The sequence below is a fragment of the Canis lupus genome, chromosome 3, assembly GCF_003254725.2.
Source record: "Canis lupus dingo isolate Sandy chromosome 3, ASM325472v2, whole genome shotgun sequence".
NCBI lineage: Eukaryota > Metazoa > Chordata > Mammalia > Carnivora > Canidae > Canis > Canis lupus.
Window position 1 is genome coordinate 1,129,993 of NC_064245.1, and position 26,738 is coordinate 1,156,730.

Sequence of the window (26,738 nt, forward strand, 5' to 3'; positions counted from 1 at the left end):
CCATCTGCCAGTAAGGCAAAGTGCAAAGAGATTCACACCAAGCAACACAATATAGTTTGTGTCTTACACGCTCCCTAGTTATTCCTCTTTCATTTGTTAGTGAATATTGTGTGCTGAGACTCATTAAATTAAGCTTTTAACAGCATTTGTAAAGAAATAGGTTGCTTGTGTTTGCTGCACATAGGGAATATTATTTACCTTTGTTTCACAGTGTGACTTAGAAATGCACTCAGTTTCTCTTTTTCTGTGTCAACAGAGGCTTTTTCATCTCTTATCAGCTTAGCAAGGAGCAATATCTAGTTTCAGTCTTAGATCTGGGCCATGATCATTCCTATCTTTTTTTGTCTGTTTTTTTTTCCCCCCTTTGGTCTTTTTTTTTTATCAGGACTTAACTGGTATAAACAGAAAGGACCCAGATTTAGGACTCAAAGCCCTGGGTTCAAATTCTGTATGCCATTATGTACTTTGGACACGTCTGTTTTCTAAAACTCCCATAAGTAAGATACTCCCATGGGGCATGTTGCGTTAACATGTGAAGGGGCCACATAGGGTTTAATAATTACATGTGGGCACCATTCTTATCAGCATTAAGCTCCTTTACTGTTAAAACTACTGAAGGGGCATAAGATGACTTGAGAATATTTAACTTTAAAAAGAAAGCAGTTGAAAGCTAATTCAATACTGAAAATTATTCAAATCTCTTCTAATTAATATCTGCTCATAGTCACTCCTTTCCTATCCTTTAGCAGACCCATGGTTTTGGAGTTCCACAACTTGATCCTTTTTCTTAGCCTTCCTTCTCCCCTCTTCTTCTTACCTTATCTGGATGTATGTAGCTTTGACCATCATTCAACATTGTACCATAAATACAAAAAAAATCAAAATTTATTGCAATGTCCTTCTGTTAACACTGATATTATAGCCTGTTCCCTTCTTAGTAAGCTATGAATCCCAACTCTGCTCTAAGGCTGGTAAACTGTTCTTTCAACTCTCTCGTCTCCCTGGATGTGGCCCACTGGGCACTACTCCCCAGCTCTGGTCTTCCAACCTGGGCTCCTTTCAACTGCTGGTCTCCTAGCACTTCTCCTTCGGTTTCTAGGCCTTTTCCATTCAGCTCTATGAGAAGTTTCTAGTCTCCACCTATAAGATTTCCTGTTTGTGGCTAATCACGCATCTCCTTTTTCTACTACTCCACAGCCTCCATTTAAAGGGTGGAGATCACTTTAGATCAAGCTGCCCACTCCTTATAAAAGCACTAGAGGTTTCACTGTGATCATCTGAGTGGATGGCGTCACTGCAAAGTGTGTTTCCTTTAGGCAACAGCACCCAGGCATGCGCCTATACTCTCAATCTCTCTTTCTCCCCACCTCCCACCACCCTTCAAAGCAGGTTGTCTGAATTATGGTTTATTTTTTAAAAGGCAACAAAATACTTAGGAAAGATCAATATAATGAGAGGATGGATAAGCAGGCTGAATTGTGACAAATTCCAGCAGCCTTGCTATCAAAAATGAGAACAAATCACACTGCAACAACTAATTCTCTGCAAGAAGGTTCAGACTTCCAAGTGGCTCTCTGAATGGTAAAGCATACAAATCAGGGCAAGGTTTTAACATTCCAGCCCACTACCTTTTTCTCGTGTAGACATATACTTGTCACAGACTGAATAGAAATATACCTGTTCTTATTCCAGGAAACCTGCCTTAATAGTTCCCCTAAAAATCAATAGGTTTCAACTGACAATGCTTGAAGAAGTTTCACTTCAGTTGATACAGCTTGTTATCTGCAAGCTACTTTACTTAATGTGTTCTGAGACCTCAACTGGGCCGAAAAAGTCTATTTGAGATACTGATTTATATTCTCCTGTCCATCACTGACCAAAGGCAACCTTGACTTCACTTTTAAAGCACACCCATGAATGGTTACAAGTGGCCATGGCAACATTTAATAAATGCAAATCTTTAATTAAGATGAACCCAGACATCTCTCTTATGTAAATCATTGAAAATGGAAAATAAATGGCCCATGGTCAGTGTTCTATGTTCCCCAAGGCTAGGTAGAAAGAGACAAGAGCAGGTAATCCTCAGTTTACCCAGTGGGGTAAATAGTATTATCTTTATTTTAGAATGGAAGAATCTGGAAATTTCCTCTAATGGACATATCCTGAAGTTTCATCTACCAAGAATTTAGGAGGAGGACCTGTGTATATTTAATCTAGAACGTTTCAAATTCTCCTGCAACATCATAGTTATATATTCAAATAGTTAACTCATAAGAATATAAGGAAAAATGAGTAGACATTAAAAAATAAACCACAGAATTATTAGCAAATCACAAGGTGTGTTTCTTCAACTAACTCAAAAAAAGATAAAAGGCCTCTTTCACCCTTTAGCACTTAATGGAAATTTTATAAAACTTAAAGGCATTTTCTAGTAAAATAAATTATTCAACAAAAACCTTTATAGAAATTGATAGGTAACTTTACACTCTAATAACTAAAATATGACAAAATTTAGACCAGGGACAGCTTCTACACTGTGGACCTAGCCACACTGCTCCCATGCTAAGAACCAGAATACAGCAATGAGGTTGAAAGCATTCTAAATCTAGCAATCATGAGTATCCAAGATTTGTTTGTATAGGAGGTCCTAAGATCAGAGATCTTTATTTAGCACCGTATTAAATTTGATTGATAATAGCAGTAATTTTAAAAGCACTCTAAAAACAATATAATTAATCTTATTCATACAAAATTGCAGAATATGTTGGGTACTGCTTACTCAGTTTTAAATGAAGCTAATGAGAACATCAGAATTGCACAGAATGAACTGGTACTATCATAATATAAAATGTCTGTGTAGACCCTTTATTTTTTTTTTTTGTAGACCCTTTATAATTAATAAGAATGTTCCCACTTATAGCAAGCTTCCTAGGTATTGAAAAATATTTTACATAAATGATCTCACTTTAATCTTCATTAGAACACCATGAGCTAGATGTTCTTAAAGCCATTTTACAGATGAAGAAACTAAGATTGAGAGTTTGTTTGTTGTAAAGCCACACAAGTAGTAAATGGCAGGAGTGATCCTGAACTCAATGTGTCTGGCTCCAGACCCCATAATCTCACCCCACAACTGCACAGCCCTTCTTAAGGAGACTCAGAAAACCTATACATGCTGAAATGGCATGCTGAGATTGGCTCTCAGACTCACAAATTCTGAATTTATACACTGAGATTAATTCTTAGACTTGGTACTGGGTATTTCATGAAAGGGCATAGATTTTCCAGTAAGCTGAATGAAGTCTCTTCCAAGAGCTGAGCCATACAGCTAGAAATTGCATCTCACTTTTAGAATTCAAATACTTGTCTCCAAAATTTCAAGGACACTATAATGATTGGTGAGCATAATTTTCTTAAATTTCAGTTTTTCTTGAATATGAGCCATACTGATAGGGATGAAGGGTGATTATTTAGATATACCCTGAGGTATGTACTTCTAAGGAAGAAAGGTAAAGCACGTAACTCACTCCTAAAATAGTAACGGCATTATCACCATGCCATTCTTTAAAAGTTGTAATTCCATTTCACTCAGCAAAATTCAGTCCAAACTGAAGGTTCCATCTGCTTAATCTGTTCAAATTCTGACACCTTCTTGAATCTATTTTTCTCATTTTGTCGCAGTTTTAGGTTCAGCATATTCAAAAGTCGTGTGATACCAGTAATAAGGTTCCGTCTCCTACATCACAGGTTGTCCTAATACCTGTGCCTGTCACAATCCTTTAATGCTCCAATGTTATTAATCTGAGGAAGTAGCTTAGTAAATCCTTTTTCTCTACTTCAATTTCTTCCAAATATCACATAAAATGGAGATGGTAAAGAACTCATGAATGAAGTGGAAAAAAGTTAGCCTTGTTTCTTCCTTCACCCTTGATTCATGTTTTACAAAGTTCATAGTACAAGTTCTACTGATACCTGCAAGTCACTTAGTTCTTAAATGCAAGGCGATAAAGAACTTCCGGGCAACCAAAAGGCACTGCTTCTGAATTTGTAGCTGTTTCAAAATTAAAGTTATAAAACAGGCCACCTTTTTCCCAAGAGGAGAGTAAGGATGCCACTCCAAGTGATTTGATAACTACTTCAGTACAAGGACCATGAATAATAGTGGAAAAAAAATTAAATCCATGATTACAAAAGACTCTTAATTCATTTTCCTTCTTGTTTATTACTCCTGCTGTCCTCAAAGCTTTATCCTTGTTAATGAGATGAATGGATATTGCTTCTAGAAACGTCCAGGTTTTTCATTAGGGCAAAAAGTTGGTTCAACTATAATGTTCTTTTTTCTAGCACTTCAATACACCTATAGTAGAGTCACTGATGTTTATCAGAACATTTAGAACCTGCAAGATTTTGAAATGCCTTTTTTTTTAAAGATTTTATTTATTTATTCATGAGAGACACAGAGAGAGAGAGAGGCAGAGACACAGGCAGAAGGGAAAAGCAGCTTCCATGCAGGAAGCCCGATGTGGGACTCGATCTCAGGACCCCGGGATCACGCCCTGAGCCAAAGGCAGACACCCAACCGCTGAGCCACCCAAGCGTCCCTTGAAATGCTTTTTGAATGGCTAGAAGAAATGCTAAGTTATGATAAATAGTATGTCAATGCTGAAGTATGTTTTAACCCAAACTTTTGGTTATGAGAATTTTTATATATACTGAAATTTTGATATGCCAGCATGGATACTAGTATATTGTACTATATTCAATAATTGTTGATTTTTGTCATATTTTCTTTCTCTCCCCATATATATGTGTACATACATATACTCACACACATTTTTTTGTTGCTTAACTAATTGAAGGCAAATTGCAAGCATGTTATTACCTTGGTTGATACAAATTTTAATGTATACTAATTCTATAAAATATAGTTATCTATATATGAAGTATATGGTATTATATCCACCTATAAAATATATGGTAATTAAAAACATTTTTGTGGAGCCTGGGTGGCTGAATGGGTTGGGCGTCTGCCTTCAGCCCAGGTGGTGATTCTAGGGTCCTGGGATCAAGCCCCACATTGGGCTTCTTGTTCAGCAGGGAGCCGCTTCTCCCTCTCCAACAACCTGCCTGCAACTCCCCCTGCTTGTGCTGTCAACTAAAGAAAATCTCAAGAATGTATTTTTATTATAATTACATATTAATTTCCCATAAAGATTTTTTTAGTCAAAATATTCAATTGTCTAAACATGATGGTTTATGTTTATTATCAGTATTAACTCTGTCCTGTATCTGACCATCAAAGAGATATGGATTTCTCCATAGGGCTGGTGCATTAATCTGTCTAAATTCGAGTCATTGTCTATCATCCAGACATGTCAGTGCCTAAGGGATTCTCAGTGATGAACTGAAAGTCTTTTATTGCCAACGTAATCTGAATCCTTCCTCAAGTATTAAGTTATGAGAATATTACAGACTAACATTGACACAAAATAAAATTTGAGTAAACTGTCTTGAAAAGTATTTAAACAGATCCTGGGAGGATTATTATTATCAAATAATTGACTGTTAAAGAGATGGGAAATCTTTGCTGGACTTAAAAATGTTCATATGTGAATTTAATCACCTGTAAACTCATGGAATCTTCTTTGGTTTATTAATTTTCTTGAGTGTGATATAAGTTACACTCATCTTCACATTAAAATACTAAATGGCATGTTTTGAAATTCACCTTAGAAGTCTTCTCTTATAAAAAAAAAAAAAAAAGAAGAAGAAGAAGAAGACGTTTTCTCTTATAGGTAGTATTATAGGTAGAATTGTGTCCCCCGCCAAAAGCTATGCTGAAGATCTAACCACTAATACTTCTAAAATGACCTGCTTTGGAAATCAAGTTGTTGTAGATGTAAGTAGTTCATTTAAGATGAGATCATAATGGCGTAGGGTTGGCCCCCACCCAATAGGAATGGTGTCATTCTAAGAGGAAAATTTGGACACAGTGCGCAGAGGGAAGATGAGATGGAGACACATAGGGAGACGGTAGCCATGTGACAATGGAGGCAGAGGTCAAAGTGACACGTCTGCAAGCAAGCTTCTGTCACCAGGAGCCAAGAGAGAGGCATGGGACAAGGTCTCCCTGAGCACGCCCAGAAATAATCGCCCTGCCAAAAAAAAATAACCTTGACTTCAGACTTCTGGCCTCAGAACCGTAAGGGAATAAGTTTCCATTGTTTTAAGCCTCCCTGTTTCTGGTAGTTTATTATACCAGATCCAGGAAATTCTCATCAATAGCTGATAATAGATGACAGAAAGATAGACAGGTAGATAAATAGACAATCTTTTAGATCTTTTAGGTTTAGGTCTAGTCATAAAATGAGGACTTGAGGAATTATCCAGTGAAGTAGTATGGTGGTTCCAAAGTTATCAGTTGAACCACACAAAGTTGCCATTTTTGTATGTAAAAAAATGATTTCATAGAGGCAATTTTATGCAGTTCAATCTAATTAATAGATTACATAAATAATTCAATTTCTGAAGCCCTCTTTTCCCTGAAAGAGCAGATCTTTAACCATTCACTAGGAAAATACTTTGTTTTCCCTGCATTGCTTTTCTTCTGTAAAAAGATTCTTAAGTTTCATGCATCTCACTTAGATAGGAAGTTTCGTCTTCACAACCGATATGAAATTAAACATTGGAGGCAACTGCTCTTCGAGGTTTTGCCTCCTATTTCTCTCATTCACACATCTCTGTGCATGGTTTATTCTAGGAGACAATGCTGGAGATTCCATCCGATTTACGTTCAAAGCTTGGGTTTCTCCAGAGGATTTTCTCTCATCCATTTGGCACAGCAGTAACTGTGTTTGACAACATCTGCCTTACAGCACCATCTGACACTTGGTTGCCATCCACAGTTTCTTCCCGCCTGGCTTCCAAGGAGGATGTTTCCCCAACAGAGGTGGAGAAGAGAAGACAGCAAGGGCAAACCAGAGCTTTACTTTCCTAATGAATGAGTCACCAACCCACCAAATGTCTTCACCCGTCTCTTATTCCAATTCAACCAAAGATTTCTGACATAAACCAATTATTTTCTAAACCAGTCATTTGTTCTTTGGGATTCTGAGCATTCACAGGTCATTTCTGAATGTTTCCTCTCCTAGACATTCATATAGCTAGCCCCTTTCAAGGTTGCCTCAACTATTTTATGAAAATAAAATAACCACTCACAAATTTTACTGACAATTTTTTTAACCGGCAAGAAAGGATACAATCAAGTCCAAAAACATCTCTTGTGTGACTACAGCTAAAGCATGCCAATTTATTTTCATAAAAAATAGATATTTAATAGGAAGTCCCATTTCATCAAATTTATCTTTTATGAAAGATAAGTATCTTTTGCAGTTACCCTCATAACAAATCAATGTTATGACTATAAGAAATTGATTCAAGACAAAATTCCAAACCTTATCAATCAAAAGATTCTTCTATATTCTGGTGCAACTTAAACCATTGGCTATACCAAATAGGAAATTCAAAATAGAGGTTTATAGTAGAAACTGACATTTAAATTATTATCCTTCAATTAAACTGTCTTTGTTAGTTTGCTCTGGCTTTAAATTCTAAGGTTGTTTCAAGATGTCATTCTACTTCTACTCAACTGAAAAATCCTATGCCATTATGCTCTTCTTCATTATATGAGATTCTAAAATTTCCCTGTGCCAGACAATACATAAACAGCTGGTGATATTAAACCACCTTTAGAAAAAAAAATCTCTTGGACTAAAAGAGGAATTATTTGATTTCAAAATTTATGATAGCTCTCTCCTCAGCATACTTTACAGCTGGGTTTTCAGAAGGATATATATTTCACAGAATTTGAGAAAGAATGTGCTATAAAGAATATGTTGTGTTTTTGTGGTCTTATAAAGGGAAACTCTTTAAAGGCAGAGAGTACCAGGGGACTGCAGTGACAAATACTCTGTGGGACACAGAGCCTACCAGGAATACTAGTGTTAGATGCTGCCATTTGTATAGTGAACCTTCACCTGCTGCATTTCTTACTCATTGGAGATAAGCCTAAGTAACTTTCCCCCCTCAGCTCACCTAGGAGCATATGCCAAAAGAAGCAATATGAAAACACCATCCTTCTTTATTCAAATAGACTTCTCAAATGTACAGGCTCAGTCCTAGAAATGACAGCATTTGTCTAGTTGCACTTTACCAAAGCAAATCCAACATCTGAAAATGAAGTCAGAAGCTGATGACTCCTTTCACAAATGCATCTATTTGTGTTTCACTTAGGTATTTTTAAACAGCAAGCATTTCTAGTATATTAAACTGTTATTGGAGATTTTATGTGTGTGTGTGTGTGTGTGTATATATGTTTTCATATATATATGAAAACATAACTGGTGTACAAAGCGTAAGAGGTCCACCTGCCAGCTCTAAATGTTTCTCCTCACCACAGTTCTCCCCACAACCACTCCCAGCCTGAGATCCACTCACTTTCAAAGGATCATGTAGCTTCCATCAGAAAACAAGCCATTTGGCTGCACTCTCATTATCAAGATTCAAGGGAGTTAGCTGCACACAGCAGTTCTCTGGCCTCTCTGCCCCGTAAATCAGGGCTTCCGCCTTCTCCAGGTCACAGATCCCTTAGAGATACTGTTATATAATGAAATAGACTTACTGTTTTCTTTAACACTTTGAGAGCATAAGGCTTCTGGGTCCCCTTCTGTTTGCATCTGTACACAATGGAGGTAGCACCCCTTGAGGGGGGAAAAAAGACAAAAAGAAAATGTTATGCTCTGGACGTGAAATCAAGGGGAAAGCTTGAACATAAGTATCTTTTGCAGTTACTCTCATAACTGACAAGTGTTTATAAGTTGTACTACAGTACCAGCCCAAATGTTGTATTTTTTTTTCTCACAACTGAGTACAGTTCACTCAGAAAAACTCTAGGTTTTCCAGTCTGTTCCTTTCCTCCCGGCCCATACCTATACAAGTAACATGCCCAGGGCTGCTCCATTCAGTAGGCTCTGGAATAATCTGGTTCCTCAGGTGAATGTAGCTTTTGGAGGACATCAACCAAATCTCAGAGTCCCTGAGCTTCTCTAAAGGTACGTGTCTGGGGTAAAATTAACCGTACGGCGTCAGGGAGAGGGTTTAAGTTCAGCACCAGGCTGGAAGGGTCAGGACAGCGGGCACTACTTGCTGAAGGAACAGGGAACCCTGTGAACTTACACCAATTCGTTCAATGCCCAGCATTCTTCCAGTGCCAACATTAACCCCACAAAGGTGCTGGCTCTTTCATGTTGGTGAAAGACGCTTGCTACCATTTATTTACACATGTCCTAACAAAAACAATTGTGTGAGATATCCAGGAGAAAATACGATAGAAATGGTTATAAGACATACAGAGGAAAAGTAAATCTATATTTATTAAAAACTCAAAGAAGTATAGAATGTTTTTTACCTGTAAAGGGGAATGGCAAGAAGGGCTCAGTAACTGTCTTAATACGTGTGTGAGGTTACTAAAAGGAGGACATTAAAAAGCAGTGTGGTCCTGATGTTCCCTCTCCACACATGAGAGCAGGACAATTAAACAGAGACAAAAGAAGTGCATACACCAAGTAGGCTTAAGTTCAACCTCAGAAAGAGAACTTTAGATAAATCTTAAAATAAGATCAGTTGAAGTAAACCTGTCACACTTTAAAAATCAGGCTAAAGGACCTCTTGTGACATATTCAATCCTGTGTTTCTGAAATTCTAAGTAAGCACAAAAGAATTATGAAAACTAAACATATTCCTAGCTGCCCATTCACAATCCATTTTTAACAGAGTAAGAAGTCAGGAACTGATGGTCTACGTGCTAATACAAAGGAACAATTTCAATGCATCTTTAAAAACTTTAGTAAGATATAACATATATACAAAGAAATAAAGGGTTTTAGAAATGGAATAAACGGATAGAACTACAAAATTCAATTTTATTTTAAATTATCTAAAAGATAACTATCTAAAGCAAAATTATTGATGATGCATTATGTTTATATTATATGTAAGAGTAAAATATATGACAATAGCACAAAGAATGAGGGGAGAAATCGGGAAGATACTGTTGGGTTCTTATACTTTATGTTAAGTATTATGAGATTATTTAACAGTAGATTTTGATTAAAGATGTATACTGTATAACCTAGGGCAATGTATAAAATAATTTGAACAATCAATAATAAAAAATCAATAATGAAGCTAAAATGAAATAATTAAAAAAGTGAAATGTGAGAGGAAGAAACAAAATAAAAGATTAAAAATAAAACAGCTAAAAATATGGTGGATTTTAATCCAATCATATTAGTAATTATATTAAACTTTATAAATACATTAATTAAAAATAAAGATCATCAGACTGGACTGGAAAACTGAGATCAAACTATATGCTGTGGACAATAAGACCATTTAAATATAAAGGTATAAATAGGTTAAAAATAAAATTATAGAAAAGAGATACTATGCAAATACTAACCAAAAGAAAGCAGAAATAGTTATACCAACATCAAGTCAACCAGACTTCAGAATAAGTATAAAGATGGACACTACTTAACTATGAAGGGGTCAATTTCCCGTAATGACATAACAAATGTATATGCACCTGTTACAGCACTTCAAAATGCACAAAGCAAAAATTGATAGAACTGAAAGGAGAAAAAGACAAACCCACAAATACAACTGGAGACTTTAACACACCTTCTCAGCAATTGTTAGAAAAAGTAGACAAATTTCACCGATAGAAGTCATGAATATTATTAAACTAAGCTAACCTAACTGAAATGAAGAGAAAATTACAGAAAAAGCAGAATACACATTTTCTTCAAAGTCAGAAGATTCACATCTTCAGTTTCCAGACTTAGTATAAAACTATAGTAATCAAGAAAGTGCTGTTGGAGAAAGAACATGAAAAAGAATGAAAAAAAGAAGAGAAATAGTCATAAACATATAGGACTTGTCGGTAAAAAGGCAATTCAGTGGAGAAAGGACAGTCTTTCTAACTACACAAATAGTGTTGGAACAACTGGATACCCACATGGAAAAAACAATCAAGCAAGCAAGCAAAACAAAGTAAAAACCTTCTTCCAAATTCACACTGTACCAAAAAATTCTCAAAATGGATCACAGATATAAATATAAAACCTAAGATTCTAAAACATGACCAAAATAACATGGAAGAAAATTTTGTGACCTTTGTTAAGGCAATGAATTCTTACATACAAAACCAAAAGCACATGAATCAAAGAATAAATAAATAAATTGGACTTAAATTTAAGAATGTCTGCTCTTTGAAAGCCATGACAGGGAGAAAATGTTTACAAATCACATATATGATAAAGGACTTGTATCTAAAATTACAAAGAAGCTTAAAACCCAATAAAAAATAACAGATTTTAAAAATGAACCAGGGATGCCTGGGTGGCTCAGTGGTTGAGCATCTGCCTTTGACTCAGGGCATGATCCTGGAGTTCTGGGATCAAGTCCCACGCCAGGCTCCCCACAGGAAGCCTGCTTCTCCCTCTGCCTGTATCTCTGCCTCTCTGTCTGTGTCTCTCATGAATAAATAAATAAAATCTTAAAAAAAAAAAAAGAACCAAAGATTTTTAACATCTACTTCACCAAAGAAAATAATATATCGATGTCAAAAAGTACAGAGAAAGATGCTCAGTGTCATTAGTCATTAGAGAAATGAAATTAAAACCACCATGAGATACAACTACATACTTAGTGGAATGCCTTAAAGAAAAGAGACGAAGAGAGAGTGAGAGAGAGAGAGAGAGAACGCACAAACCATGGGCGGGCAAGGATGCAGAGCAACTAAAACATATACTTTTGGAAGGAATGCAAAATGGTACAGCCACTTTGGAAAACAGCCTGGCAGTTTCTTATAAAATTAACAATACCATATAATCCATCCATCTTACTCTTAGGTATTTGCGCAAGTTAGATGAAAGCTATGTTCACTCACAAACTTGAAAACAAATCTTGGTAGCAGTTTCTTAGTAATCATCAAACACTGCAAACAACTCCAATGTTGTTCCTCAAATGAGAAACAGATTAACTATCTGTGGACCCATCCATAGAGGTGAATACTACTCAGAGAGAAAAAGGAAAGAGCTAGAGTGCACACACCACCTTGGATGGTTCTCTAGTATTCTCAGGGAAAGAAGCCAGATTCAAAAGTCTACATACTCATTCCATTTATAGAATATTCTTGCAGAGACAAGACTATAGGGACAGAAAATAGATCAGTGCTCAGAGATCAGGAGGGACCAGCTACAAGTGAGTATGGGAGAATTTTTTAGCATTTTGCTTGTGGTGCTGCTTATATAACTACATACATTTGTTAAAGTAGGTAGAAATGTATAATAAAATAGGTGAAATTTACTGTATGCAATTACACCTTGATAAAAATAGAGTGAAAAACCTTTTCAAGAAAACCATATTGTTCAAAGGTAAGATTTTTTAAAAATTACCAAAATGTAGCCTATGACACTCAACTTAGTCTATTTTTATTTAATGGTAACCGATGACATTTTAAAAAAAGAAAGGAGGGCAGCCCCAGTGGCGCAGCGGTTTAGCGCTGCCTGCGGCCCAGGGTGTGATCCTGGAGACAGGGATTGAGTTCCACGTCGAGACCAGGGATCGAGTTCCACGTTGGGCTCCCTGTGTGGAGCCAGCTTCTCCCTCTGCCTGTGTCTCTGCCTCTGTGTGTGTGAATAAATAAATAAATAAATAAATAAATAAATAAATAATAAATAAAATCTTAAAAAAAAAAGGAAAAGAAAAAAGAACAGAAAATACAAGGGAAAATGATTTGCAAACACTGAAGAAAACTAAAGATCCAATTTCCATTTTTATAACAATTGAAAAATTAAGATACTCAAAAATTCATGTCAAAGAAATACATTATATATCATCTATTCCTTAATTTCCTGATCACATTAAATTACCTATCAATAATTTCAGTATAAAAATCATTGTCTTAGCAAAAGCCTTCCAAACATGTTTAACAAAATACATTCTTAACTGATCAACCTCAGGATATAAGTATGCCAGAAATAATTTATAAAAACCTTTAAAATTTTTTTGGTATTTTTGTATATGAGGAATCCATTAAGAGAATCCAATTTTACTTTGTTAAGTAATGGACTTGTTAATATTAACATATTTTAATTTTTTCCACCTTTATTGAGTATAACTCACATGTAACATTGTATAAATTTAAGATGTACAATGTAATGATTTGATAAGTGTAGATATTGTAAAATAATTACTACAGTAATACTAGTTAACACATCCATCACCTCACATAGTTAGAAATAACTTTCACAATTTTAGAAATAACTTTTTAGAGGATAAAAAATTCAAGTTAAAAGAATAGAGCAGCCAAAATAAATTTATATGAAAATAACATTTCAGTAATTTCTCTAAAATATCACCCATTCTTTGATCAAATTAAATGATTAGTTTAAAGAAACCACATTTCAATGTTTTTATAAAAATAATAAATTATTTTCTGTTAAACAGAAAGTTAATACACAAAGAATATTTGTTATAATATTGTATCCACATTTCAAAATAGATTATATAGAGAGAATCACCATAAAATTTTCTGAGATATAAAGGAAGCAAGAAGATTATAGCAGAGGATATTATATGGAGTTATTCAACTGGAAGAAAAAAGCTTCATTACAACTATTAACTATTCATTACAATATATTCTTTAACAAAAAGGCCAAGAAATAAAGAAATTATTCCAGTTAGAATTTTTTCTGCTATGACTTTGTTAAGAAAGAGAGTTAATAATATCCAAATCCAAATTGAGAGTTAATATCAAATTTGGAGTTCAAATTTGAACTTCTACTTTCACAATGGTTTTAAAAGAATTGTTAAAATACTTTATTTTTATTTGTTTATAAAATAAACCTTTATTTTATAAATAAATATTAATTTATAAATAAGTCTTGATGTATAAAGATTTTATTTTATTTATTAATTTTTTGAAAGAGAGAGAACGTGTGTGCAAGAGCAGCCAGAGGGGCTAAAGAAGAGGTAGAGACTCCAGCAGACTCCCTACTCAGTGCCGAGCCTCACTTGGCCTCCATCTCACAACTCTGAGGTCATGACCTCAGCTGAAATCAGGAGGTGGAGGCTTAATCGACTGAGCCACCCAGTAGCCCCTAAGGATTTTATTTTTAAGTACTCTCCACACCCAATGTGGGGCTTGAACTCACAAGCCTAGATCAAGAGCCCCATGCCCCACCAACCGAGCCAGCCAGGGGCCCCCTTAACAGAAATTTTGGAAAAAAAATATTTTTTAACTCTAGCCTTTTCTAAAATGGATGGTTATTAGGAAACAAGTTTAAAAGGTAGACTATCAAGTTTCATTACAGAGAAAGATGAAAAAGTTAAGAAACAGTTGATATTGGTACCCAGGTGTGTGTCAAACTTACAGATGTGGGGGAAAGCTCCAGATATAATATTTATGTATTTGTCTGAGAACATATCAAGTATAGAGTCCCATGCTACTACATTTAGGACTACTTAGCACAGAAAAGGGGGCCTTTTATCCTGTAGTTCATCTTTACATGCTCCTCATGTCCAACACTTAAGGAACAACTATCAACAGGATTCACATTAATGTTTCAGGGAATTAGGATGAAAATGCATAATGTTAAGACAATTTAGAGTCATGGGCACTCTCCAGTAAGGAAGGCTAAAAATCAGTGACTGGCTTTCTGGGGGAGGACTTAGTGGGACATTAGTGATTTGGGGGCTGAAGCAATAGAGGCTGGCTTGACTTGCTACCAAACCTACAACTTGTTCTTTGGAAATGCAAGAGAATTGCAGATACAGAATCTCTTAAAACACAGAGGTCTGCAGGGACTGTTGACTAGTCTCTGGCTGGCTTCAGACATGCCTCTGTAATGATACGCTTCACAGCCATGCGAAATCATCTCTGCTAAGTGTATTAAGCCTCATAAGCTATGAAAGAGTTTTGTTGTTTTTTTTTTTTTAAATGGGAGGGGTCTCAAACAGGACCCAGAGAATCTTGTTACCTTTTTCTAATGTTGAAGGTGCTTGGTTAAAGCATTGAATTATGCTAAAATATTAATAATTTTTAAACATTTCGATGCATTTATTTCTTGTTTTGTTTGGTTTTGCACCTGGTTTTTAAATTATTTTATTTTCAATATGTGTATGTGCTTGCAGGAAAGGTTTTTTTTTTTTTAGGAAAGATCTTTCTAACACTCATTATGGAAGGGTTTAAGAACAAGGCTGTGATTAATAAGAACTGTCAGTCATATGCTGAAAACATAATGTGTGCCAACTCTATATGTCATTGTATTTCTTCTACATGATTGACTTGGCTATTATTTAACAAGCCTATTCTTTTCATTGATTTTTTTTTTTAGATTCAATGAATTGTTAAAGAATACTGGTTACAACTCCAAAATTGATTCTTCTTGGGGGTGAAAGTAGAGTCATACTCAGGAACAGGAGCCTGAAAAAAATCAAAGTCTCTAAATGTTTAATGTCAGCACACATCTTGCTCCATTCCAGTGACAGTTTTTCATTGTTTCATTCTCCAACCCTGTCAGCTGCAACTCCTCCATGCTCTTCAATACTGAAGTGTTTCAAGGTGCTCTTTCGTCACCAAAGACAAAAATCAAATCTGAACCTTAAACCAACAAAGAACAGGAAAAACTGCTGGAATGACTGAATTACTGATTTGGCATTTTCTTTCTTTTTTTTTTTAATTTCTTTTTTATTTTATTTATTTATGATAGGCACACAGTGAGAGAGAGAGAGAGGCAGAGACATAGGCAGAGGGAGAAGCAGGCTTCATGCACCGGGAGCCCGACGCAGGATTCGATCCCGGGTCTCCAGGATCACGCCCTGGGCCAAAGGCAGGCGCTAAACCGCTGCACCACCCAGGGATCCCTGATTTGGCATTTTCAATCCACAACTTGAGGAACGGCTAACCTTTAAAATTTAGAAAATTGTTATTAGACCTGGAGGTTTTCCAAGTCTGGTAAAGTTTACAATCCTAAAGTATATCTCAAAAATATCATGTCAAGGAATGCCAGTAAACCTCAGATTTTATGAAGTGCTCAAGGCCTGAGGTTTTAATAAGGCTTGGTTCAGAATTTCAGTCTATCCAGAACCATGCTCTCCCTTCTCTGGTTCATTTACTTGCTAAATCGTGCAGAGGGCCAGGGCAAGCACTCCAACCTGAGTTAGCAGGGTCATAACCCATCTTCCTCCACTCTCCTGGACAGATTCTCACTTGTTTCACCCTGATTTCAGCTTGCTCTATGCCCACTCCTTTATGTCTTCAAGATCTACGCTGGCAAGTGCTTAACTCCTCCATTCTGACCACCACCTCAAACCATGAACCATCATGCTCTTTACCTGGCGAGCCTCCAGGCCCTCACAGCCCTGCTTCCGAGTTCACAATTCCTTTCAGTTGTGGCCTTGACAGCACCTAGCTGTGACTTTGCTCCGAGTCCTCAGTCTCTGCAATGACTAGCTTATATATGACTCCTTTTATTTCAAAAATTTAACAAAGACCCTGCCCTAAGACAAAGTAAGAGCCTAAGAAGATTTGGAATCCAAATGCTGAATTTTAGTACAATAAAACAAATAAGAAACAGCTTCAAAGTACCAGGTTGCCTTATGTATTTGTTCTCAATCAGAAAATCACCTAACAGTAGATACTGTGGACATAAAGGGTCCTAATACTCTTATCACTCCTTCCCTTTGTTTGCTTTAAAATATTTACTGTCTCATATGTTAGCCATCAGAATCAATCAACCAAATGCCTGATGAAGACTTTATTTTTCTTTTCTCTTTGAATCTGTGTGTGCACATGCATGCAACACACATGAAACTGAATTTCCAATCAACCATCTCATGTCACCATGAGATGAGGACAGCTATGGCTCTTCTTTCTTCACCTTTCTGCTCCATTCCCAGACTCCTTTCCTTCTCTTCCATATCATCTACTTTACTACTGTGTTTACATGTATTCATCTAATCCAGCCTTCCCACCTTGACTTAGGCTTAGTGATACCAACATGCAGTAAATACTATTGTTTTTGTATACTATTGGTCGTAATGTACTCTTTCCAGTTTCTTGTAATATAATTGATATATAACATTGCATAAGTTTAAGATATACAACGTGTTGGTCTGATACACTTATATATTGTAAAAGATTACCACACTGGGGTTCATTTAACACTTCCATCACCTCACATAATTACTTCTTTTTTGTGGTGAGAATATTTAAGATTTATTCTCTTAGCAATTTTCAAGCATATAATATTAAATATAATCACTATGTAGCACATTAGGTCCTCAGAATTCAATCATAACTGGAACATTGTACTCTTTGGCCAGTATCTCCCCATTTCCCCCACGTCCCAGTCACTGGCAACCACCATTCTACTCTGTTATAGTTCAGCTTTTTCAGATCCCACATATAAGTGATATATACAGTATGTATCTTTCTCTGTCTGACTTATTTTGCTTAGCATAATGCCTTCCATGTCTACTCAGGTGCCCCTGTGTTATCTTCCTTTTAAAAAGAGTTGCCTTTTTTGGTGGCAGGCAGTTGAGTTGGGGACAAATCTTTTTGACCTTGTTCAGTTTGGTTTTATTTGTTGTTAAAGCAAATCTATTTGTTTTTTGTTCTTGGTGCAACAGCATGGTCCTTGCTCTAGGGATGTGGCCTATACTCCCAACATGTCTCATGTCTCATGACATGAGATTTTTTTTAAAGATTTTATTTATTCATGAGAGACAGAGAGAGAGAGAGAGAGAGAGAGAAAGAGATTGGCAGAGACACAGGCAGAGGGAGAAGCAGGCTCCATGCAGGGAGCCCGACGTGGGACTCGATCCCCGGTCTCCAGGATCAGGCCCTGGACTGAAGGCGGCACTAAACCACTGAGCCACTCGGGCTGTCCCTGAGATTTCAACCAAACATCTGAGGTGCTCAGTGAAGTCTCTCCACCTTGGTTTGGCCATAGATCCCCTGTCTTCTAACATCCATGCCTATCTTTCTTCTGATAGCTCTATTGCTGCTGCTTAGCTTCATAAAACCTCACCATATATGGTCCTCAGAGAACCATGGTGAATGTGGTACTTACCTTGTGTTTCCCTTCTCTCAGGAACCAAAGTCCTGTCCTGCACTGTTTAGTGTCTAAAAATAACTGTGCCATGCATTATGCCCAGGTAATTTATGGAAGTATAAATGTACTTCCTCTTACTCCAATCACTGCCAGAGCAGAACGCCTTGCTGACACTCTTAATTTTTATTAATTTACCAAGTTTAAATCAGATATTATTGTTGCAAAAAAGATAAACAATATATTTATTCTTTCTGCATTTATTAATAGTGCATTGCAAATGGTGACAAAGCTTGTGAGCAAAGGAGATTAGTAAGTGATAAATCTATAAAAGCAAAATTAAGAAATTCCCTTTGGCTTTCTAGACAGCTTTTAAACATCAATAGCTTCAGTTATTGTTTCTGAAAAAGAAAGAAATTTTGAGGCATGAGACATAATTATGTCAAAACAATGTGGCCAAAATTTTTTCCTGTTGAAAAATGATCAAACAGGCAAATTTTAGGACAAAATAACTAACCCATTTTAGATCACAGGCCTTGAGACTGCTCTAAAGGATTCACGTGGCTGTGAGCTGTACCAGATGGTCACTAGAGACAAGGAAGAGATTTCATCTCTCCCAGCTGTGACTTAGTCTTGTCACTGGCATTTAGCAACATCTAGCATTTAATAGTATGAAACTGTAAGGATTAGATATCAATCCGATCACTCCTTCAACGAACAGCTTAGCAAGGGGCAAGGCTGGGAGCTTATTTAATACATAGATTTTTGGCCTGCACAGGTTTTTGAATGTCTTGCCAAGATATAAATATTCAAGGATTTCATTAAAAAATTCAGATTTCCAGGTTTTCTTGAATCTGGCAACAGTAATTTTTAAATCATGTCTAGTAGTAGTTGATATGACCTAAGTAGCAAATGATTTTTAGAGAGGGCCTGTAGTGCCCTTGATAGCTTTATACATTTACATCACCACCCAGATCCTGTGGCATACACATTTGCCTTCCCTGACCTAATGAACATTCAGGAAGTAAGTACAGCTGCTGGTAACCAAAGCAGATGAATGTCTAAAGGCTCCTTTCCAGAGATGTAGGTGGGATTCCCAATTCCTAGAACATATTTCATTTCTCTGCTTTAAAATTCAGTCCATGATTATTACTCTATTTCACTGTATCAAAGACACCATCGATTTTCAGAGGCATCATTATGCTATGATCACTAAAAAGAAAGAAAAAAAGAAAAGAAAAGGAAAGAAAAGAAAAGAAAAGAAAAAGAGAAAAAGGTGCTTTTGTTTGACTATTTCATGGATTGAATCCATCTTGAGACAGAGGTGTTGCAATGTGGGAAATTGTACATCTTAATATCAATCAAAAATGTTAATATCATATATGAATAGCACACATGGATAGAATGCTTTCTGGTTTACAAATCTATGTCACCCTCTTCCTGATTTCCATCCTCTCTGCCACTGTCTCTCAAATAGGCTCCAGGCCTCTAGTCTCATTCCCTTCAGTTTTCCTCCAGTCTACTGGCAGGACAATCTTTCTAGAACAGAAATCTGACTGTCCTCTATGCTCACCATCTCCATGACAGTGAGAAGGACCCAGTTTTCTCAGATGTGAGACCTCATGTGAAATCATTTGGTATCTTGCCCTTTTCTGGTTTCACCTCCTCTTGCTCTCCCTTTTGTAGTTACCAATACCAAACTCTTCGTTTCAGTCACCTCCTCCAATTTTCTGGCTAACCAGATCTCAGTCATTCTTTAATTCAGCACAGCCATCACCTCTTATGGGATGCCTTCCACAGCACAAACACTGCATCTTTTCATTCCATTCTGAAGTCATCTGAAGCTAGCTCAGTCCATTTCTGTACTTATGGTTTATGCCTTGTGGTTTATCTGCATGCATGCCTGTCTAGACCAGAGCTTGTAAATGGCCACCTCATAAGTGGATTCCATCCTTCACAGACACACTTTGCCTGCAAAGTGTTTAGATAATATCTATAATTGCATGTCCACAATAAGAATACAAATTATTTCATATTTTAAGGAAACCAAACCTAGATATAAGATACTAGCATTCTTGAAAAGCCACAATGAGCTGAAGCTGGCAGGGGCCACCCCATCAAGATAAGACATACTTTCTACAGTGTATCAGGAAGCCCACCAATCCGACTGGTTTATAATATGTCCTTTCAATCATTTACAATCCAGACCTGGCCTCAGTAAGCATCAGAGTTTGCAACTTTGGGTATAAACTGTGTGCTCCTTGAATTAAGGGAGTGTCTTATTGATCTGTGTCCCCTGGTGCCCAGCACAAAGCCAGGTTTAGAAGTTGGAGTTCAAGAAACAGTTGATGAATTGAATGGATTAACCTGATATGACAATCACAACAGTCTACTAAAAAAGGTAAGGTAGGTATTAGGACTTACAGTTGATAAAGAAACTAGTTTGGAAAGTTAATGTCTTGCTTAAGAAGACATAATTCATATGAAGTAAAGCTAAGACTGAACCCAAATCTCTACTCCACGTCTCAGGATTTAGCACTAAGACACACAGTCTTTTGTGGTCTATCTATCTGGAAAGGTGATGAAACCTCAACTTTTTTTTTTCAGTGAATAAGGTAATCACCATGTCCTCTATAGCCCTCCCTTCACAGAACTTACTGCTCACTGCTGTGTATTATAGTTACCTGTATGCATGTGTCCCCCTCACATGACTTGAGGATGAAATCCTGTGACCAGCCAGTACCTCTCATGTAGTAGACCTGAAACACTGGCTTGGAGAATTTGAAGAAATTGAATGGATAACTCTCTTTTCTTTGTTATTTCTATAATAACACGAAAGGAGAGAAGGGAAGAAATAAAGAATGAAAAAAAAGGAGGAATGAAAGAAGAATATTGTTAGAAAAGAAGAGAAATTAAAATTCAGTCAAGGGGCTCCTGGGTGGCTCAGTCAGTTAAGCATCCACCCTTGGTCACAGGCCATGATCTTGGGGTGCTGGGATCTAATCCTCCATCAGGCTCCAGCCCCACACTGGGCCCCCTAGTCAGCAGGAAGCCTGTTTCTCCCTCTCCTTCTTGCTTGTGCACGCTCTCTCGCTCTCTCTGTTGCTATCTCTGTCTCTCTCTCAAATAAATAAATAAAATCTAAAAAATAAAAACAAAATAAAACTCAGTCAAGAGTCCACTTTACCTGGTTACTGTTTCCCATCTTTATCAACAGTATTTGTCATGATAAAACAGATAAATTCATTCTGTTTCTAATGCATTTAGGAGTTAAAAGTTTTAGTTACATTACTGTCCTACTGACTCTTTCAGATTTATATGTTTCCACCAGGTCACCACCACCTCTCACTTTGTTAATAGCACTATGTGTTTCTTTCATTAATGCTGAACAATTTGTTTCATTAGTGACATTTCATCACAATTTAAGAGTCATTCTTACAATTAGAAGGGACACTGCTGTTTTGGACAGTATTGTCTAAGTTGAATTGACACTGACAGGTAGCAGAGGTTGGTATTTATACAGTTTGTTGGGGGTTCCTCCCCTCAAAAGACTTACAATGTCTTCTTCCCTCTTCCACTTGGGTAATAAAATTCATAAGGGAAAAGAGTAACTATTATTCATGGTTATGTTAATGCCATCGGCCTTACAACAGTCTTATGATCCATAAACAGTACTCAATGAACCTCACTTACTTGTCCAAGAAACAAGAACCATATTTGGGGTTTTACTATTTGACAATTCTGGGCCTTGCAAAATGATACTGCCTAGCCACGTGGATCACAGGAATTATGAATTCAGCTGGCCATATAGTTTGCCAACTTTAAATCCCAATATGGAAAGTTGATCACCTTTTTTTCAGCTGTTACTTAGTAAGCCATTTCATGTCATAAATAACATGCTTCCTCCTAATGAATTTACTAAATTAAATAATATACTTATATAAACCAATCATTACTATTTATAATTATCTTGCCTTAAATGAAAAGCTAAGGTTTGAAGGGATTAAGTCACTGCTTTTAAGATTCTGGATTTATTTGAAAAAAAAAATGTAATTTTGCATTCAGCCAATACAGGGCATCTTGTTTAGATATTAAGAATTTCCAGGGATACTTGGGTGGTGCAGCGGTTTGGCGCCTGCCTTTGGCCCAGGGCGCAATCCTCGAGACCCAGGATCGAATCCCACGTCGGGCTCCCAGTGCATGGAGTCTGCTTCTCCCTCTGCCTGTGTCTCTGCCTCTCTCTCTCTCTCTCTCCGTGACTATCATAAATAAATTTTAAAAAAATTAAAAAAATTTTTCCAAAGGGTGACTGTAAAGCATTAAACAAAGTATAGAACTTCCTAAGTACAGGAACCCACATGACTGTACAGCTCAAATGCCCATGAAGCTGGCGCTGATCAGAGGGAAATCACTTGGCCTCCCTGAACCTCAGATTGCTCATCTACAAAAAATGACCTAATCACACCTGCCTGCCTTATCCCTCTCATGGTCACTGTGAGGATCATAATGACATAATGTAAGTTCAAATCCTTTGTAGATTCCAAAACACTTTGTGTGTTTTACAAAGTTATTGATGAACATAATTCTTTTTCATTTAACAAATATTAGAAAATATTTCTTACAGGTCCAAGCTTGAAACAAATGAGTACTGTTCATCCTTCTATGAAAACTCAAATTCTTTCTAAAAACAATCTTTACCATGATTTTACATCAACTGTGTACTTTGGGAAGTTAACAATAAGATCCTCCTGAAATAAGAGTCTACTAAACAGATGTGCCTGAGCACAAATGGATGCCTTAAAACTAACCTAAACTGTTTCAAATTACTATGTAGTGTAACTCCGATATTTTACATTTCTGGCACATCCAGTCCCTGCATCACTCTGCCTCCAGTTTTAGGAGCATCCCTAGTTTCTGGGTATAAATCCTCCTAGCATGTTAAATTATCAAAGGCATTAAGAGGCTCTATTTATTCCTTCTTGCTTGGATTAGAATTTATGAAGAGGGAAGATTGAGGTTTCCTCAATTCTGAGTCCTTGTGTCTGTTTTTGGCAGAATTTCCAATCCTGTAGGAAGAGGTTTTTGTTGTTGTTGTCATTTCAATACCTTTTCTGTAACTTTCCTGCATTTTGTTTTTGGGGCAAAAGCAAAGGAGACAAACTTAAACCAGCTAGAAATTTCAAAATGAATTCCTATGTGTTTTTGGGTCTCAAAACACAAAACATATTAGGATCTAATTATAAAATGACTCAATGGGTAGTGTGGAAGTAAATATCTTTTTGTTCTGATCTTTGTTCTCATTCAGCTTTCCAGGGAACATTTAAATAGCTTTGAAATAGGTTAGAATAGTCCTATTCCTATTCCTGAAAATGTAATGTTAATTAAAATTATAGATTCCTTGTTTCTAGTGATTTATAAATGCCGGTAAAGCAGAGACAATAAAGGCTCTGGATCCTTTTTTCTTCTAATAAGCATAATGTAACCTATGAAAACTATTTTCTTTTTCTATTTTAAAACAAGTAATTTAAACAAATAATGGAGTTCTCTGGTTGAATACAACACTATCTATGGCCGCAAAAGAACCTTCTCTTTGCATCTTCATGCTTTTATCTCATTATCCATTTAAGGCTAAGGGTGGACAGTGCTGGAGGAAGATCAATCACTCAACTTCTATCAGAGGCTCAGAGTTAGAAGAAAAAGCCACCTCGGTGTCCTAATCTTCAAAGAAAAAGTCAAGAAAAAGGTGGTTACAACTGAGAGCGTGTTTTCAAATGTCAGAACAGGCCTCCTGGGCAAATGTTTGGTGGGGGGGCGGAACTAAATGGCTGGGAACCTTGAAGTGGGACAGTGGCAATCACAAAGTACCCTGAACTGAAACCGCAGAGGCTGGCCACAGTAAAGGAACTGCACAGATGCCTTATCTTCTCTAGGGGACTGGCGACATCTTCTGCCCTGTTCCTGTTTAGTGGGAATGGCCAGAGGAGGTCGGGGGGGAATTAGAGTATTAGGCCACATGCCAGGGCTCTGATGTGATTAGGAATGATTGGAAATCCCTTAGGAGAATGTCAATTTCCTCTTTATTATCAGTAATGTTTGCTTAGGGTCATGGAATAATTTGAGTTGGCCTAAAATGCAGTCTTTAATGGCTACAATGTAGTAGTGGTCTCTTCTGCTTCCTGCATTAATTAGAAATGGCATCTAATTATCGCCTAATGAGCCAAACGAAATGATAAGCTCCTCTGTGCCCTCTTTAACTTTAATCCTAGACTGCTGAGCTGCTTCCTGAAGAAAGCAGTAAAGCTTGTGTAACTTACACGGACAAAAGGGACCTTGGCATCGGCATCGGCGCCCTTGCGACCATTCAGCCTGCAATCAAAGTACCTACCAGATGGAGCCGCCACTGGGTGCACACTGGGAAAAATAGGATGAACCTTTTCAGCAAAACATGCAAGAATTTGTCTAAACACCAAACAGAAATCACTTTTCGAGATTATTCTATTTATTTAGCTCTTCCTACATATCTTGAGGGAAAAAGGATTAGTGAGTTTAAGATTTAGAGGAAAAGAGGTAAGATTGAGGCAATAATGAGTTTCTTCATGTGTAAAAAATGTTGCTTTTTCAACAGCAACTAAGGTTGTTATGAGGTTTAAATTAAGTATTTTATGTGAAAGAACCTAGCACAGTGTCAGGCACATAAAAGGAGCGAAACAAATCTTACTTTTCTCCTGTATCTGACTTGGGAATTCCAGATAGACACAGACTCATTAATAAATCAGAGTCCCTCTTCTGTTCATCACCTATAATGTCAATATTTCAAGTTAATCTGAACAGATCAATAGTCATTAAATTGAACAAGGCAAACAGTACGTAAAATTAAAGTAACTATTTCTCTCTTTAATCAACTGAAAAGCTAATGCTAGCAAAATTGCTAATTATCTGGGCAAACAGTGACTTTTCTCTTTGATCACTAATTCAAGAAAGAAATAAAAATTTTCGATTTACAGTTTTCTTCTTAAAGAACCTTGGCCAAAAGGTCACCCAAAGTACATTCACTTCAGATGAGGTATGGAAGACTGTCCCCGATAATCTGGCAACAAACAGGGTAGCAAAATGTGTATCAGGAACCGGAGTGTCTGGAACAGAGCAAGCCGTGCGGAAACATGTACATCCATTTTTCCTAGCATTCTGCTATTGCACTCTCTTATCTTTGATAAAATGCTTTTTTGATACCAAATCCATCTATTTTGGAAAAGGCATTTCTTCATCTAGATTGCTATTATCACCTTGTCAAAATGTAAAGATTGAGAAATCTCTCTCAAGTTATTTGTAGTCGCTGCTGGTTCATTTTAAACACAAATTCTTCCATATTAGTAAATGTCAACTTTCCTCATTTATATAGTGTTCATTATGAAGATGGAAATAGTGATTTCAACATATTAACAAGATACTTATTTAATGATCTTAATGGTTTTCAACCATTTTCAAGAACAAATAAAACATAAGATTATATTAGACTATATCATTTATTGATAGGAACTAATTAATTCATTAGCTTCTGTATATTTTTAACTATTAGTTTTTTAATGTTTTCAAAATACAAAAGTATTCTGCAAAGATGACAGAACGAGTTTGTTCCTTTTCTCAATTAAAGGTACTACCAAGGGCAGCCTGGGTGGCTCAGCAGTTTAGCACTGCCTTCAGCCCAGGGCGTGATCCTGGAGACCCGGGATCGAGTCCCATGTCAGGCTCCCTGCATGGAGCCTGCTTCTCCCTCTGCCTGTGTCTCTGCCTCTCTCTCTCTCTCTGTGTGTCTCTCATGAATAAATAAATAAAATGTTAAAAAAAAATAAAGGTACTATCAACTTACTGGTCAATTATAAGGCAATTTTTGGAAAGTAAAATGTGTATTATGAGGCACATGAGCAATACTTTACATTCACCAGAAGAATATAAAGCAATTTACATTATTGTAATTACAGCCTTGTAAATACACTGAAGAAGAGCAATACTTTTTATTCAGTAAGAGTCTTCACTGTTATAAAATTGCATTATGATATACTATTTATATATCATACAAATGGATTTGCAGAATCATGATTGCAAAATAGTGTTAGAATTGTATTAAAATGATTTTCCATTATATGGATTTTGATGTGCTACTGATCAAATTTTATCTGGATCTGGACAAAGATGGCAAAGGTATGTCTTCATACCTTTGTAGTAGTTTCAAGAGCATCAAAAGGTATCATTAATACTTCCTCAAAATTACACAACCTGGGGACACCTGGGTGGCTCAGCTGGTTAAGCATTCAGCTCTTGATTTCGGCTCAGGTCATGATCTAAGGGTGCTAGGATGGAACCCTGTGTCAGGCTCTGCGCTCAGAGGGGAATCTACTTGAGGACTCTCTCTCTTTTTCTTTTTCCCTCTGCCCCTCTCTCTGCTTGTGCTCTCTCTCTCAAATGAATAATCTTAAAAAAAAAAAAAAAATTACACTGGGATCCCTGGGTAGCTCAGTGGTTTGGTGCCTGCCTTTGGCCCAGGGTGCGATCCTGGAGTCC

General features: G+C 36.7%; 1 protein-coding gene across 6 annotated transcripts in view; it reads right to left on the reverse strand.

The window, feature by feature from the left end:
* Window positions 1-26,738, reverse strand: part of CAMK4 (calcium/calmodulin dependent protein kinase IV) — a 279,198-nt gene that overhangs the window by 89,800 nt on the left and 162,660 nt on the right. For all 6 annotated transcript variants that reach the window (XR_007409514.1, XR_007409513.1, XM_035714404.2 and 3 more), the window contains one exon: window positions 8,681-8,759. Coding sequence is in view for 4 of the 6 variants with exons in the window: in XM_035714404.2 (XP_035570297.1) it covers window positions 8,681-8,759 (79 nt within the window). In the remaining 2 variants the exon portion in view is untranslated. The remainder of the gene's footprint in view (window positions 1-8,680; window positions 8,760-26,738) is intronic.